The sequence below is a fragment of the Erpetoichthys calabaricus genome, chromosome 2, assembly GCF_900747795.2.
Source record: "Erpetoichthys calabaricus chromosome 2, fErpCal1.3, whole genome shotgun sequence".
Classification (NCBI taxonomy): domain Eukaryota; kingdom Metazoa; phylum Chordata; class Cladistia; order Polypteriformes; family Polypteridae; genus Erpetoichthys; species Erpetoichthys calabaricus.
Genome location: NC_041395.2, coordinates 46772315 through 46790144, shown reverse-complemented (window position 1 = coordinate 46790144; position 17830 = coordinate 46772315). Strand labels below are relative to the sequence as shown.

The window sequence follows — 17830 nt, the reverse complement described above, 5'->3', positions numbered from 1 at the left end:
TCTACTATCTACTCACAGATGCGGTTTTTCTTGATACCTCTTGACTGTGCTCAATATAAAAATCTTTTAGGATAATTCTAAATTGCTAATCAATACTGTTTTAAAGCTACTTCTCACAAAATTAAATGCCCAATGCTGTCATACGTATCATTCTCTAATAAAAGGTTATGCGGTTTAAACAATGCACTTTTACCTTTTTCTTATTGTGCCCATTAATTATGTATATTTTGTATTTGTTTTCTCAAAATGAAAACTAAAAAACAAACCATAGAACATACAAGTAAACACAAAGGTCTAAATATTTTATTTTGACTTCTGACTTTTACCAGTGAATGCAGCTAATAAAAGATGAAAAAGCAAGCTTCAGGGAATGATAATAAAATACATCTGTACAACACCTAATTTCAATTACTTTGGCTCATCCAGGTACTTCCTATGGAGATCAGCCACATCATCCTGAGAGACGCACACCCAGCCATCACTTTTGACGTGATATAGGTTGACCACTCCTCCAGAGTACGCATCACGGTATGTGGCCTGGTAAATGGCTCGTCTTCCCAGTTCACAGGCTTCTTCTACAGACAGATCCTCTCGACGGCCACGGTCCAACACACCATATGCATAAACAGAGCCGGACCCCACTGAGAAGGAGTCACCACAGACACGATTTCCTTCGGAGTCAACGTAGTACAATCCTGTAACATACCAAAGACATCACCAGGGAATTACAATTCATAAGGTCCTCAGTTCAAAAGCATTACTTAAGTCAATAATCATTCCCTGTTACATCAACTGCCCATTAAAAAAAAAAAAATCCAATTGTTCCCATGTGAAGATAAAACTATGCACACTTCTATGTCTAATGGAAATTAACTTCAAAAGCTATTTCACATTTATAAAATTATAAAAATGAGAATAGCATGAAGGTACATTTTCTTTAAATGGAGCCTGCCATGGAGATTACCGTTTTAGTAGTGTATCACGCACCCTTGTGTAAGACGCGCACCCTAATTTGTACAAAGAGAATCACAAAAAAATTTTGCCCCGTGTACAATGCGTGTTGTGATTGTATAGGAAGTGTTTAGGGCACGTTTTCCTTTTTGTTGCATGACGAGAGAGAGAAAGAGAGAGAGAGAGAGCCCAAGCAGAAGAAGTAAACAGAAAAAAAAAAATTCCTCGTGTATGACGCACACCTGATTTTCTAATGCTAATTTTCGGGGAAAAATGTGTGCATGGTTCACGCGTAAATACAATAATCATACACATCAGCTGCAGATGGCATCTTCCATGCTGATAGAGGCACTGGGGAGCAAACTAAACAGTTGGAGGTTACTGACCAAACACAGTCATGGTTGGGCATGATGTGTGCATTCTGAACATTGTCAGAATAAACCAATTAAGAAATGCAACACAACAGAACACAGAAAATGTACTTACAGAAGTTATTACAGGCAAAACAATACAACCAATTGACTGAATGTGTCTAGATTCATTTTTGAAGTCAAATTACTAAAGTAAATTACAGCACTACACACTTGCAGATCTCAGGTTTATAAGACAATGGGATAAAAATCAGACATGAAATGATACTTTTAGATCACTGGAGAAGCACTTAGAAAAATAGCACTGAGTACACTCGTGGCGGATGCTAATCAATATGAATTTCCAGTTTTAAGCAAAGTGAATCCTATTGCACTATTTTAACAAAGCACAGATTTCAAAATAACTCAATGGCAGAGGTGCTAACGTGAATCAATCAAATGTAACTTTGTAGAGATGACTTGTAAAAAGAGGTTGGTGCAAGTTTGAGCAGCAGATGAGCTCACATCAGCTGAGCAGACCTCTCGCTTAAAAACCACACAATAGTTAACCAAAGAACAACAACATTAACTCAAGTACACCAAAATAAGAAAAAAACAAAAAACCAACCACCAAGAAATGCATTGCACACAGCAAAGCACAGAATTAAATCATAGCAAAAATGTGCACCAAAAGAAGCTTCCTCTGTATTTGTTCCGTGAAACTTTGTTAGGATTGTCTGTGCCCAGGTCATCCAGAGTTATCGAATTTGGTACGTCAAGTCTGACTCTAATTGAATTTTCCATCATTAAAGGCCCACTCCTAACATTTGACAGCTGAAAACAGCTGACAATATAACAATCTTTTAGTGAAATTTCAGGTAGTCGTGTAATTAAGGGGAGGGAGCAATGTCCTGCATTTTGAAATATGTACAATGTAATTTTTGAAAATTAGTGACTTTGGGCATATACACAACCTCCTGCAGAAGGGAGTGCCAAGTTACTGTCCGCACCGAATAACCAGTTTGGGTATGATATGTCATCATACTCACAAGAAGGGCGCCTGTTAACCACAAAAAAGTCCACTAATTAGCTCTTTGTGAATCTACAACTACATACAGTATGTATACTTTATACAAAAGAGTATTTTTCCCTTATTAGAAAATTAATGGATGACCACAGCAATCTGATTGGATGGACCAGAATTGTGGATTAAAGAGTAGAACAGTAGGAAAGGGAGAAGGGGAAATAATGAATATAATTAGCCAAACATGGCATGTCAGGTGTAACTCAATGACAAAATTAGTTCAGGAAAAAAACTTTTCTTTTTAAAATTTTCTTTTACAAGGTCAGCTTTTGCCTTCAAGTGAGACTTTAATTCTGATTATATTCTAATAGCAACATTCAATCAGACAGCCCTAATCTGAACGGATGTTCGATCCACCCCATTCTTCAAACATGGTCCAATACTACTAAAATTGTTACTAATCTGAAAGACTACCTCTGTGGGACACGCAACAACATAAAAAAGGCAACCCAGTCAGCTACAGAACGCTGGTGCATAAGCAGGAAAAAAACATTCTGTGTGTGTGGCATAGAAGATTTGTTATAACAAATCTTATACTATATAAAGAAGAGCATCTGTGTCCAAAGGGATTATGGTTATGTAAAAATAAATAAGTAAAAACTTGTTTTGCAGTTTCATTTTCATAATAGTGCAGTTTCAAAATGTTTAATCATCCTAATATTTCAGTAAGTGCCATCCTATTTATTGGATTATATTGGACTAAATATATTCATTCCCCTCCTTTATGATAAATTACAATGGAACAAAATCACTACAATTCTCATACCTGGTCCTCTCTTGTCCCAGCCACACACCATAGTGCCCATCGAGAGTCCCATGCCCTTGTATTGGTAGACCATATTGGCTAGCAGTTTAGAGGCTGCTGCCACTGAGATTCTCTCTTTATTGCGCAGCTCATAGATTCTACATTGACGTGCAAGTAGTCGCTCCCAGAAACTGCAATCTGCAGCACCTCCTGCCATCGTTCCCAAGAGATAGGGATTGATTTCAATCACTTTCTTCACAGTCTGTGAGGCAATGTAAGATCCTGCAGTTGCCCGTGAATCCACTGCAACTATAACACCATGTTGAAACTGTAAAAAAAAGAAAAAGATGGAAGGTTACAAATCATAATGAACATTTTTGGGCATATCAAAACACTAAACATACTAGCCAATAACAGTGTGGAATTAGTAACTAAAACATCCACCCCCCTCATTCATTGGTCAAGAGTTTACTTAAAATCAAAACCCCAAACCCATGTGACTTGCAAAAAGAATCAGTGTACATCATAAGCAAGAAACACAAGTATCTATTTAACAACATTCTAGAAAACAAACACGCATGTTTTGCACACGGAGTAAAAGACTGGATAACCAACATGTGGATTATCAACACAAGTAACGTGGGATTTCCCCGCCCTCTATTTACATTTTTCACATCATTTGCCATGGTACAGCATGGGCCACTATTGGCTTGTATTCTATCACAATTTACATGAAAACATGAGATGAAAAAGTTTTCGTAACAGTTATTAAAAACAAGGGTCTATGTAACATATTAAAAAAACATTTTTGGGTGGAGTATGTCTTTATTATGCAATGTTTACCGACAGTGCTGCCATTTTATGTTCCTTTGGTATGTTAATAAGCAGAGCTAAAAGGATTTATTCAGCTTTTTTCTGTGTGTTTGCTGGCAAGTTCTGATAATCTACACATTTCCAGTATGCTTCAAGTTTATGGCACCTCTGACACATAGCTTGGGCTGCAACCAAAAAAAAAAATGCATGTCATCTCTAATAACAGATAATGAAAACAGTTGCCAATCAATTTTAGTTTCGATTAGTAGCTTTGTTATGAACTGTGTGCATCACTTCACTGATAAAGCAGCGTAAATCAAATCTGAGAGATGGCAGAGACAGAAGATATAAATATAGCAGAGGGGTGAAGACCAAAACACTCAAGTATTGAGTCGTTTCAAATCCACATTTGACAAGAAATCTGTATCTTCCAAGACATGTAAAACATCAGCTCACTCAGTATGGGAAAACAACTTAAGTGAAAGGACCGGAAACAAAGGCACATCTGTGATTTCTCGCTCATTCACACTTGGGGACTTCTCAATTTGAAATTAGACTTAATATTTTTACTATGTTGATTGAAAGCACACAAGATACATGGCATTTCATCACTGCCAACATGAATCAGCAGGATACTTTTAGGCATTTTTAACAAAAGTGAAGAACTGTGATGTACTAATGTGCTGAGTGCCAGACGTCACTTCATTGATTGCCTTGCAAAGAAAAAATGTATAATCTAAGAATGCCGAATTAAAGACGTAGAATAAAATATCAAATTCTTTTGTCAGCCATGATTACCTTCTAATTAAGAAATTGAGCTGGAAAGAAAACCAGCAGCCACGGTGGCCCTCCAGAACCAAACGAGGAAACCTGCAGTGGACCGCGATTAGAGTGCATTTCACAACAAGGCCTTGATGCAAAAGAACTCGCCTAAAGATCACGGGGCTGAAGGTAAATTCCCCACTATCGTTTTATGCTGTTCAATATTCCTGAATACTGCCAACTACAAAACAAGATGGACAAAAATTTGAAGCTCAATTTGGGCTAGTGCTCAGTGTTGCGAAAGAGAGGAGGTTAGGAACACAGAGACACAGGATAAAATTACCAAATAGTGTGATAGGAATTTAGAGACCTTCAAAATTGAATCTGGTATTATTTTGGACAATCTAGGTGACTGGGATGGACGAGCTGGTTGGATTTAATGAAACTGTTCTGTCACAACCGCTCTATAATGTGAACAACAGCATAAGATATAAAAGTGACAAAGCATCGCCCATGTAATTCTTTACAAAATACGCAATCAACAGCAAAACCTGATAGACGGTCTGCTTATTCGTTTATGTCTTTTCTCTTCCTTAAGGTGTTGTTTTAATTATAAACTCAAATTACAATCTGGTTTTACCTTGAACGCCAACGTAGTCGTTCCATGCAGAAACTCGATTTTTTCTTCGGGGCCACTGAAAACATCTGCGCTCGCGGCATTTCTCACGAAGAAGTCCTGTGGCTCACTGACGTGCAAGTCCAAATTAACCCCCAATGAAGACTGTTTATTGTTGTTGAAAAACGCCGACTCACGACCCAACACACTTGCCAACGCCATGTTCACTAAACAAATGTGCTTCCGGTTGGACGTGCCCGCCTATTTGAACAGGAAGTCTGCGTCACGAACTACGGCATGCGGCTTAGGTCAAACTATACGCCCCATCGCGATACCGAACGCCTGCAGTGCCCGTGGTATTCCTCTCATCATTCTCCAATCAGTCGCTTAGGTTTAGAGGCGGTAAAGTTGCATTAGTCATGTTTTGGACAGTTAATTGCTACATCATTTCTGTGCTGAACTGAACAAACTTAGCATTAGAATTGCATTTATTCGCGATTCAATGCCATGCAGATAGTTTCTGTGCTGAGATCGCGGAGAGACGCAACATAACGTACACGCTTGGAGCCCAGATTGCTGTCGGGTCAGCATTAACATTAGCCGTCAGCCCTGAACCGTTAAGACTGTAATTCTTACCACTGTGCCGCCCAGACAAATGTTATACAGACGGACACAGCGCTTTCTGACAGATCCTTAGGTTTTCGTGTATCGCTCCATTCCAGTGGCTTTTGATAGCTGACTCCCATGCCCGGGGCCTTTCCAGCTACCGTCACTATGGTCCCAGTGCCTGTATGTTTTTTTTTCCTGCCACACCCCAGTTGCGAGTGTTAAACTTGTAGGTTTGGAGTGTCATCATTGTGATATGTGCAGAGTAGGCCTACCGAGGAATTCTTACTGCATGTGGTAAGCCACTCTCCAGCGCCAGGATCAGTGAGTCTGAACACCTGACCTTAAAACTTCTCTCTTCAATAACTGAACAGTCTCAGAACACAGTTGTCACAATGGAGTTACAATTTTCAGCCTAAACTGGCCTCTCAATGGCCCAGTAAGGACATGTGTGCTGGTACGGTGGATTCAGAAAGTATTCAGAGCTCTTCACTTTGTGACAGATGCACAAAGATTATTCTGCTGTAAAACTTAATGTGCGGCTTCTACAGTGGATTCAAAAGTATTCAAAGCTCATTCCTTTCTGCACACTTTATTGTTTTGCAGATTTCATTTTAAAGGCACAAATTTGCCATTTTTGACCATCAATCCACACTCAGTAACCCAAAAAATATTTATTCATAAACATATTTATTCAAAATAAAAAAAACCTTAAATCTCTCATTCATATAAGTATTCAGAACCTTTGCTGTGACACTCCAGCTTGTGGTCAGGTTCGTCAGTTCAGAAAGACACACGCCTGTGTATAGATGGTCTACAATTTACACTGCATATCAGGACAGAAAAACCAGCCATGAAGTCCAAGGAAGTCTCTCTCTAGACCTCCATGGTCAAATTGAGGTGAGACCTAGATCAGGACTAGGGGATAAAGCTGATTCTAGCGCTTTGAGTGTTTCCAGGAGCTCAGTTTATCTTAGAATTTACTGTCCTTCCAAACTAAGTAACTGGACAAGAACTGCCTTGTTTGGGGAGGTAACCAAGAACCCAATGGTCACCCTAACAGAGCTTCAGAATTCCTCTACTGAGATTTAAGAACCTGTTAGAAGGATGACTAGCTTAGCACCAAGCACTTCATCAATCAAAAAAAAAAAAACCTCCAAAATGGAAGCCATTCTTGAGTAAAAGGTACATGATGACATTTATAGGATGCAGAGAGCATGAGAAAAAAGGTTCTCCATTCTGATGAGATAAAAATTGAATGTGTTGGGTAGATCTCAAAGCACTATGTCTGGTGAAGACCAGGGGCTGCTCATCACCTGCCTAATACCATCCCTACAGTGAAGCATGGCGATACCTTTCAACAGCAAGGACAGGGAAGGATGAATGAACCCAAATACAGAGAGAACATTTGAAGAAAACCTGCTCCAGATTGCACAGGCCCTTGATCTGGGATGATGGTCCACATTTCAGCACGATAACAACCCAAAGTATACAGACAGGAAGGACAACACTGGAGTGGCTTCAGTACAAGTCTCTGAATGTCTTTGGGTGGCCATAGAACATCTGTGGAGAGACCTGAAGGTGGCAGTTTACAGACACTTCCCATCCAACCTAATTGAGCTTGAGAGGATCTGTCAGGAACAACGGGATAAACCGCCCAAATCCTGGTGTGCACAGCTTGTAGACACTTACCCAAGAAGACTCAAAGCTATAATTACTGCTTCTAAAAAGTACTGAATTAAGGGTCTGAATACTTATAAGAATGGGAGACTTCATTTTTTAAATTTTAATTCATTTGCAAGCCTTTCTGAAAACAGGTTTTGACTTTGTCATTATGAGTTACTGAGTGTAGATTGATGGGCAAAAATAGCAAATCTATCCATTTCAAATAACTTCTACAACACAATAAAGTTTGCAGCACATGCAAGGGTCTGACTACTTTCTGAATACTCCCTTACAAGTCACAGGAGGTTCTGCTGAGGCTTTATAACACACTGGTGAGGCCTCATCTGGAGTCCTGTGTGCAGTTTTGGTCTTCAGGCTACCAAAAGAGACATAGCAGCACAAGGAAAGGCCCAGAGAAGAGCGACTCAGCTGATTCCAGGGCTACAGGGGTTGAATTATGAGGAAATATTAAAAGAGCTGAGCCTTTACAGTTTAAGTAAAAGAAGATTAAGAGGTGACATGATTGAAGTGTTTAAATTCTTGTTTAAACACGCCCAAACACCAGGTAAAAGTCATAATATTAAATTTATTATAACAAAAGTGTGCACAAAGCACCTCCACCTCCACTATACACAATAATAAATCAATAATAAACCCTAATCCACAATAATCAATTCCTCCACTCCACCCAGCAGCTCTGTCACACTTCCTCCCAACTCCGGCTCCCTCTGCTGGGTTTCCCCTAGTCCTTTTTATAGTCCTTGACCCGGAAGTGCTTCTGTCCTTCAGTCCATGTGATTCCATAGCACTTCTGGGTCAGATCAAGAGTTATATTTTTCTTCAGCCCGGAAGTACTTCCATCCTTCCGTCCCCATGACTTTGGAGTACTTCCGGGTGATAATAGAAACAATCATCGTGTCTCCCTGCAGCGTCCTCTGGCGGCCCCCATGGTATCCAGCAGGGCTGTGAAACCAAACTCCATTGTCCATGATGCCCTGCTGGACCTGGACGGGTCACCTCCATGTTGCAGGGAGGACTCCATCTGGCGGTGTGGATGTATTGGCCGGGATAAGCTGCCCGCCATCTCTCACAATATTTATGCTCTCCCTGATGGCAGAAAAATTTAAAGTTGCCACTTAACCCAACATGGACATCTTTGGGATGTGGGGAAGATCAGAACAAATTCTACAGAAACTGAACGTGGATTGTTAATTACTATTTTACTGTATCACTCATATGAAAAGAAAATGACCTGATCGTTTATAAAAATGCACACCAATGTTTCTTAAGAAAAAATATTTCATTTTGATGCCTAATTTAACTGGCAACTCTAACTTATTTGTGCATACAAGAGTGCACTCTGAGGTGGTCTGGCATCACATCTAGGGTTGCATCCTGCCTTGCAGCCAGACCCCATCTGGACAGGCTCCAGCTTCATGCTAACATGTGTCTGTGTTCAGGAAAAAGATCGATAAGTGCAGTGCTTGCCAAACTTATCAACAGATTGAGTTGTTGTTTGACCAAATATCCATCCATCCATTTCCCAAACCCGCTTCTGCAGGGTAGGGGCACAGAGAAGCTGGAGTCTGTCCTAGCCTGGATAGGACACAAGGCAGGCACGATCTCTGGACAGGGTGTTGACCAGACATTTGAATGGCCAGGACATCTGATTAAAGACACTTTGACCAGACTTGGTGGTGCCATTTGTTTTCTCTGATTTTCATACCTTTCATAATTTCTAGAATTTTACAGAGAAGTGCACTGTAAACAGAAAACATACAGTGAGCTGATGTTCTGTGGCCAAATGAAGATAAATGTCCAGACTTGTTCAAGCTAACTGAGTGGCTGACCACAGACTCTCAAATTACAGCTCTTTTCAACCGTGGTGTACATGAGGAGAAACTCTCCATGAATTCCTTGGACCTTGAAGTGGATGGACTACAGCAGCAGACCACCATGTCTGGTCAGTAACGCTATAGTAGGCAAGAACCCATAGAAACTGGGCCATTGATGTTACCCGGCCTGATGAATTTTAGTTTCTACTGACACATGCAGGTGGTTGGTTCAGAATTTGGCAGAAATGGCATGAGTGGATGGATCTGAGTCAAAGGTCCAGGCCACTGGTGATAGTGTAATGATGTCTTCTTAATACCTCAGCATACCTAAGCATTGTTGCTGTGCTGCCCATGGTCATCTCTTACTGGCCACAGACTGTCTACCTGACATGCTATGGATACTGCACCATGTCACAAAGCATACTTTATTTCAAGATGGCTCAACCATCATGACAGTGAGATCAGGTTGCTTTAATGGTCTGCACAATTTAATATGGATTGAGGTGGGCCTGAAAATCTGCAATGTGCTATCGAGCCAAGGATGGACCAAAATCCGTAAGGGATCTTTTCAAACCTTGATAAATTTATGAAGAAGACGAATTTGGGCTGTGCTGGAGGCCAAAGTTGTTCCTAATGAAGTGATCACTGAGATTATAGCAATGTAAAATTGAACGCAGAGAGCAAAACTCCAGTTGCTTTCTGTCCCAGAACGCAGAATCTTGTAAGGCTGCACTTTCTCTCTTACCTTTGGGTCTTCTCCATGTGAACTAAGAGCTGACAGCTATAGCTAACACCCTTGATATACCTTTGGGTAAAAGGAGCGCTCGGAGCATTTGTATATGTTTTTGTTAGATGTCCCAGAGCCCTTAAAGTGAAACAGAAAACCTTACAAGACGTGGCTGAGTCACAACATCGAGCTGTCTTCTGGAAGACAGGAGGGCTTCTGCCTTGGTGATCCCTTTACTGCTAGTGTCTGATTTAAAAATGAGTTTAAAGAATGACACAGTAGCCATACATTACTGCTTTTAATACACAGGCACACCTTTGACTACAAGTCATAAATATTCATACTTAAGATTACTTTTGAGACAATGTTGACTGATCAGCACTATTACACATGTCCGGGACTAATCATTTTCTCTCAGGATAGATGCACTTGCGTGTGTGCACATGGGCTGCAGATGACTTGAAATGTAAGAAAATTATTTGTTCTTTGCCTTTCAAGAAAACACTCCTGGTGCTACATTTGCCGATCAAGACCTCTGAGTGTGGTGGCTTAGTGACCGGATTCAAGGGTACCATTACAGGGCGGATAAAAGCATCAAATTTGACACAGTACTTCCTTAAGTTCAATAGAGTTATTTTAGCCTAGGAGCCCTGATGGGATTGTATAATAAACAGTATTAAACACAAAATGAATTAATAGGTATGAAATATCACAGTTGGTTCAGATCGGCCTAACATAACCCTGATGGGAATGTCAATAACTCAGCATGTGATAAAAATAACTTAACCAAATTAAATATATTGTAGTAGATGGTAGTTTAAAACATTACTGCATTTAGAATTTTGACTTTTTCGAAACTGTTTAGTACCAATAAACCAAATACAATAGTAATTTAGTGTCTGTGCTTAATTGCAGGTTCGAGTAATTTAAGATGGAGATGAACTGGGACCAGAAAGTCACTGCTGAACCTTTGAGGTGTCCACTGCACACACCTGGGACAAGTGGCGACAAAACAGATGCATATCATTCCTTAGGGCCAACATTGACCAGTTCAGGGCTAGAGATGCTCTGCCTGTTGAAGTGCATGTCAAACCAGATGAGACCTGCGACAGTCTAGCTGCACATTCTGCTTCATGGCACAAGTCTTGCTATCTAAAGTTTAACAGATCTAAGCTTGAAAAGGCACCGAAAAGGAGCATACACACTACAGAAAATGCTGAAGAGAAAATATCTAACAAGCAGCAAACAATAGATATGCAGAAATGCTTTTTTTTTTGTGAGAAAGACGAAATGCATGAAGTGTCGACATTTGATGCTGACAAGAATATCCGGACCATGATTAATGAACTCAATGACACCAAGCTTCAGATTAGGATAGTTGGAGGAGATTTAATGGCAATGAAGGCTAAATACCACTTACCATGCTTAATTGGGTTGAGAAACTGGTATTGCAGCCTTAAAAGGAAGGCAAACCAGAAATGTGAAAACACAGAACAAAAAATTAACGAGTCTAGAGTTTTGTAGAACTAACAACCTACATTGAAAAATCAGTGGAATCTGGTATATTATTATTCAAGTTGTCTGAAATTCATTCTCTCTACGTGACTCGTCTTGAAGATCTGGGCATACAAAAACTAGTGAACAAGACAAGGTTGAAGGAGCAGTTGCTAGAGCACTTCCCAGATACACAAGATGAGTTTGACTGTAGAAATACAATTATTGTTTTCAAGGAGGGAATGAGAAAAATGTTGAGGGAGGCCGTGAAGCAACGTGATTTTGACGAAGATGCTGTCATTTTGGCAAAGGCTGCTAAAATAATCAGACATGACATCTTCCATCACAATGGTTTCATCTTCGCTGGTAGCAGGGCTCGTGGCGGTCCTGGGCAGAGAAAGAATCGGTGGCCCCTTCGCCTGCCATTGTCAATGTGGTATCTTATGCATGGCGGATGGCCACGTCCGTTGGGGACACTGCATAGCCGCATCGTACTCATGATGAGCGAATGTCTTGTGTCCCCTGTCCGATCAGATATTCACTATGACTATTGCGCTAACACTAATACAGTACTTTATTAAAACTAGGCGAAACATTAACTTGTAAGACGACTCGTCCACTTGCACTAGCTTCGCTTCTATATGCGCGTGTCCGTAACTTGAAAACCAAGTGGCGGCCCATGATATTCTCATTACGGCAGAACGTTATAATACTACATATAGCTTACTGCTCCGACTCTAGCGACATTAGTAAATACAGCGTACTAATTAACAAGAAACACAATGTTTTTCGGCTGCATTGCCATCAGCTGTGTCGTTATTTTCTCTTTCTGTTTTATATTCAATTTACTAGCCGACGGCCGCCGTAGCATACGGCGGTGTAAGAATAGGAACGGAAAACGGTGAGAAAGGAATTCAGAAATCAAGTAGAAATAAATAGTTCTTGAAAGACGCAGTGTGCATGTAGAATTTCCGGCCAAGTAGGATTACATGTGAAAGTGATAAATAAATCAGGTTTTCCGAATTTACGTACTATGGCCATGGCATCCTGATAGTTTTGTTGCATGTATCTTGGACTTCCTGGAAATGGTAATATGATCATTTTGCCTACACGTACGTTGTTATTTTCAGCGTTTGCTTGCATTGCATCTGTATTCAAACATTGTATTGTTCAACGCACAGATCTTGTTGATGTAATCTGAGATAGTTGAGACGTGCGTCCTCTGTTTTAACATACGCATCTACAACGTACTGTTGGAATAGTTTGCCGCTGGAGTAAAAAATACGAAATGTATTCCTCATTGCTAATCTGTACGCGTAAAATTGGAATTCAGTAAGCCTTATTCGCTTGGCGGTTCTTTTATCGGGAACATGTTGTAAATCTTTGTGCCAGCCAATGTCTCCGTAAGGGAATAAAAGTGGGTAAACCATAGGATCGCAATTCATATTGAGCGTGGAAATCTGTTTACAGGAGTTGCGTATGGGATAGATGCAAATGCCCCTTTCGGCAGGCGGTTTGCCATCTTCTCCGACGAAAATCGCTGCAATATCGGTGCATTGTATCAGTAGCTTGCGCTGTGTCAAAAGCATACAACTGTTCATTTCCTGGAGAGGTAGAAGTGTTAGCGTATAGTGGAGAGATTTGGTGGTAAATTTGCCCTTGTATTTTAAAATAGTATGGTCCGTGGCCAGGAGGTTGAGTTATCTGTGCACCCATGGAAGCAAACGCTAAAGAAGAGTTGTATTCTCGAATGCGTTCATGATAATTTTTAGCTTCTGATGTTTGCTGTGTAAGAAGCTGTTGTAAAGACACAGCTGGCTCCCGCAAAGTTGGTAAAGCTACTTTACTGTTGTGTCAGCACCTCGAGTACTTGTTGGATGTATTACGCTCAGCAGGCCAGTATAGTGCATGACAAGGAAGACGACGAATAGGAATCGAGAAATGCTGCGTATGGGTGGGACCGGCTTTTGAAGTGGAAGCAGGACGAACCAGAAGAGAAATATACAGTATATAAGAGATATATTGGCGTGGCAGCCCCTGGGATTTGGCGGCCCTGTGCAGGTGCACAGTTTGCACATGCCTAAGGCCGCCCCCGCTGGTAGCTTCGCAGCAGAATGTCAAGAGCCGTCATTGCAGTCTAGCGTGAAGTAACCTCAAGATCAGGATAAACGTGACTCACAGGCTTGTCTCACCATTGGCCAGAGTATTGTATTCAATATAAAGAAGAGAACGTCTACTACTGGCATGAAGACAAGACATACTTTGGAACGTGGGGCCTGCAGTGAGCTGATCAAATGTTCCTGTAAAGGCGAGTGCACCACATGCAAGTGCAGTAATGCAAATCTGGACTGCTCACCACTGTGTAAATGCATGTGCAACAAATGGAATTAATCTGAAAACTATTTCATAGTGATGTAATAATTTGTGATTGACTTGGTGACTGTCAAAGACTGTTAAGTTTCGAGTTTTGCGTATCTATGTCTGGTTTTTATAGTGCACGGACGCTAATTTTTGGGTCATTTTGATAACAATTTGCATTGCTCTTGGTAAATCTGCAGTTTTGCGGTTTATTCAAGTATTTGTGAATAACTTGGTGATTCTGTCAAAAACTTTAAAGTGTCAAAGTCTGGTTCTTTTAGTGTATGTACGGTCATTTTTGGTCATTTGCACAACAATTTTCATTGATATCGGTATATCTGCAGTTTTTTTTTCAAGCAATTTTTTTGGGCGCCTAGGCTAAAATTCTTTCATAGACCCTAATGATTAGCCATGCAACATTTGGTGCTTTTATCTGCTCTGTAACGGTAATCAGACTAAGCCACCACACTATCTTTTCCTCTTCACTGTGGTCCCTGAGATAAATCGACCCCTTTGAGCCGCACGTCATCCCCGAGTTTAGGCAGAAGGCGGCTGTTAGCACATCACGTGCGGGGTATAAGTGGCCACAATGGAAGAAGGTGATTTATCACGTTATAACAGGGACAGTTCTTCAGAAACGGCCGGTGACAGCATTAGTTATTTCCAGTAATACTGATGGTGAAGCAAAGCATGGTGAAGATTTTGCACAAACAGTAAGAAGCTAGGAGCCACTTCTGAATGTGCGTGGTGTGACAAGAGCGCTACTCAGCTTTCAAAGCTGCCGTCCACTTATCTCCAGGGCACACAGCACCGTCCCATCTTAACATATGTGCACAATGGGCACTGCCCCAGGAGCACAGGGGCCCACGATGTTTCTGTTTTGTTATCAAAACTGGGGCCCCAGGGCACTGCTTTTGTGATGCTGTAGGTGACCTAGCAGCCTACAACAGACCAAGAAATGATTGTAAGCAGTAAGAGTTAGTTAAAAATCAGAAACCCCATTGCTATTTGACCAATCTATTATCATTCATTCACACTTATTAATGGAACTTGCTACACATCTAAAATAAATACAAGTTCTTTCTGGAACCTTCATGTGGATGGTTCTTTTCAGAACCAAACTGGTTCCCCTATGGCATGGCTCTGAAGTGCCACTTTGTCACTTTTATTTCTCAGAGTGCAGGGTGTAGGCCGAGACAAGCTGCTGGTTTTCTTTGCACTCCTTGCATATCAAAAGATAAAATGTGCTGCTCAACAAAAGCTTTACCTTATGGACAGAAAAGCTCGGGTGAAAACCATTTCAGCGGTTGGTATTTTGTCACAACAATTCACCTGACACTTCGCACAGTTGTGGGATATCTTTTTAAAAAAATAAACCTATTCTTGGACGCCCTATAAAGAGATTCACCAAAGTCTGTACTCTTGAACTGAATATTATTTTTGTGCCTTAAAAAAGGTAATTTGGTGTTGAAGTAAACCAAATGTGGAGCCATTACTGAGCTGGCTGTATCTCTAATGAACAACATGTGACATTTAGTGGTAGCTGGATAAACGTGCCAAGAGTCCGCAAAGTGAGGTTTTAGTTTTATTCATTTTTAAAGTTTATTTTTTATTTATTTTTGTGTTTTCATATTTCCTTAGTTCTACCTTAACAGCTGAAAAAAAACTCATAGTTTGAAAACAATTTGAAGGCCGGATAATGTTATTCTCATCCATCCATTATCTAACCCGCTATATCCTAACTACAGGGTCACGGGGGTCTGCTGGAGCCAATCCCAGGGCGCAAGGCAGGAACAAATCCTGGGCAGGGCTCCAGCCCACCGCAGGGAACACACACACACACACACACACTAGGGACAATTTAGGATCGCCAATTCACCTAACCTGCATGTCTTTGGACTGTGGGAGGAAACTGGAGCACCCGGAGGAAACCCACACAGACACGGGGAGAACATGCAAACTCCACGCAGGGAGGACCCGGGAAGCGAACCCAGGTCTCTTAACTGTGAGGCAGCAGCGCTACCCACTGCGCCACCGTGCCACCCTGATAATGTTTTAGATATTTTTTTTCTCTCTTTCTCAAAAATAGATGAAAGATCAGACTCTCTGTGCTTTTAAAGTTTGGCATTGCATACTGTGCTCTGGTGGCTATCAAGTGTCATTCTAACTTTTTACATTGCTCTCTCTCTGTCTATGTATCTATCTAATCTCAGAGACTGTTTCTGTGGTTTTCGATGCTATCCACACACCTGTCTCATGCTCTCACAACACCTCCCTCTTCTTGTGTGGTTCAGGTGACTTCTAACCTTTAACTTTACATACTAGTTTTTCCACGGTTCCCTCAAAACACACACTAAAACATGGCGTACGGACAAAAGTGGAAATGTGCATACGCACAAAAAATCCAGATGCATAAATCTGTGCGTTCGCCAACTTCCACGTTCTTCCGCTACATAAGAGGTCAAGCTTTTACTTACAGGGCCCCTAAACTGTGGAATGGTCTGCCTGCTACTATAAGAGATGCCCCTTCAATTTTAAATCCCGGCTGAAGACTCAGTACTTCAGTTTAGCACACCCTGACTAGAGCTGCTGATTAACTGTACATACTGCATCTCTGTTGTTAGTCATTAGCACTAAAACATAAGTAACATGATAGTTATAATTTATTACTAACTCTCACATATTCTGTTTCTCTTCTCGATACTCAAATGTGGCACTTGGTGCCACAGCCCACCTGCCAAGTTGTTCTGCCTGCCTAAGGTAAAGTCATCCCTGATGGAGGAGCACTGGAATCATCAGGTAGAGGGGTCCTTTCATCAGATTGGCTGGCCCAGCGCTGTCTCAGCTGTGGAATGGCCAATATGGGGAGGCAGCTTGATGGCTGAGGTCTCCAGGACTCTAAACAAATCCAAATCATATTATGGGATATCATCTGCTGTTGAATTCTGCTCTATACTTGTAATATTTTTTTTATTCTGTATTGAGGATAACTTGTGTTCTGTTCTGTGTATTGTATTGTATTGTATTGTATTGTATTGTATTGACCCCCTTCTTTTTGACACCCACTGCACGCCCAACCTACCTGGACAGGGTTCTCTTTATGAACTGCCTTTCCCAAGGTTTCTCCCATTTTTTTCCCTACTAGGGTTTTTTTGGGAGTTTTTCGTTGTCTTCTTAGAGTCGAGACTGGGGGGCTATCAAGAGGGCAGGGCCTGTTAAAGCCCATTGCGGCACTTCTTGTGTGATTTTGGGGCTATACAAAAATAAATTGTATTGTATTGCATTGTATAAATACCAGTCAGCGTGAAAAGTAACGTACGTGCACGTGCCTTCTGTCCCGCCCCAACTCCCTCCCAGAATTACACCTCTTTGAATATGCAAATCAATATAAATAGCCCTTAAGCTCAGCCTTCTGTGAAAAGACAACGGCAAAAGCACGGGGGGTAAATAGAAGAATTTCAGCGAATACCAAGTGGAGGCAAGGAAAAAACATACTATTTGTTGGTTTAAACAGTGATATAAACAACAAAAGGAAGTTGATCGAGTGACATAGCGTGTCGGAGAAACTCGAAAGCTCAAGTTCCACAAAGCCGCACAGTGCCCGAAGTAAAAAAGAAGTTGTCAGATATCAAAGTCGCCGTGAAAAGGAGAGCCGTAGCCCACCGTCTGAGTGTCATATGAAAGCTTATTAGGGTACAGAGAAAAAAAATAGGCACACAGTGGGAAAAAAAGCACGAAATGTCAACTTTAATCTCGAAATTTCCACTTTAATCACATAGTTTATTTTGTCATTAGTGTAGAACATCATAAACTTCATCTTAAAA

At 40.9% G+C, this 17830-nt stretch overlaps 1 protein-coding gene across 1 annotated transcript; it reads right to left on the bottom strand.

Annotated features, from left to right (window-relative positions):
• Positions 1 to 281: 281 nt before the first annotated feature.
• psmb5 (proteasome 20S subunit beta 5) lies at positions 282 to 5579 on the bottom strand. The gene is made up of 3 exons (XM_028793728.2): positions 5346 to 5579; positions 3152 to 3458; positions 282 to 695 (listed from the first exon to the last, which is right to left on the bottom strand). Exons 1-3 carry the CDS (start codon positions 5541 to 5543, stop codon positions 409 to 411), a joined length of 792 nt encoding a protein of 263 aa, XP_028649561.1. The 5' UTR covers positions 5544 to 5579; the 3' UTR covers positions 282 to 408.
• Between the last annotated feature and the right edge of the window lie 12251 nt (positions 5580 to 17830).

Bases quoted from the DNA above. Each gene is read 5' to 3' on its own strand.
- psmb5 (XM_028793728.2), bottom strand. From the start codon at position 5,543: ATGGCGTTGGCAAGTGTGTTGGGTCGTGAGTCGGCGTTTTTCAACAAC. The intron at 3,459-5,345 runs GTAAAACCAGAT...TTTTTTTTACAG, and splicing joins CGACTACGTTGGCGTTCAAG to TTTCAACATGGTGTTATAGT. The intron at 696-3,151 runs GTATGAGAATTG...GGTATGTTACAG, and splicing joins CTGGGACAAGAGAGGACCAG to GATTGTACTACGTTGACTCC.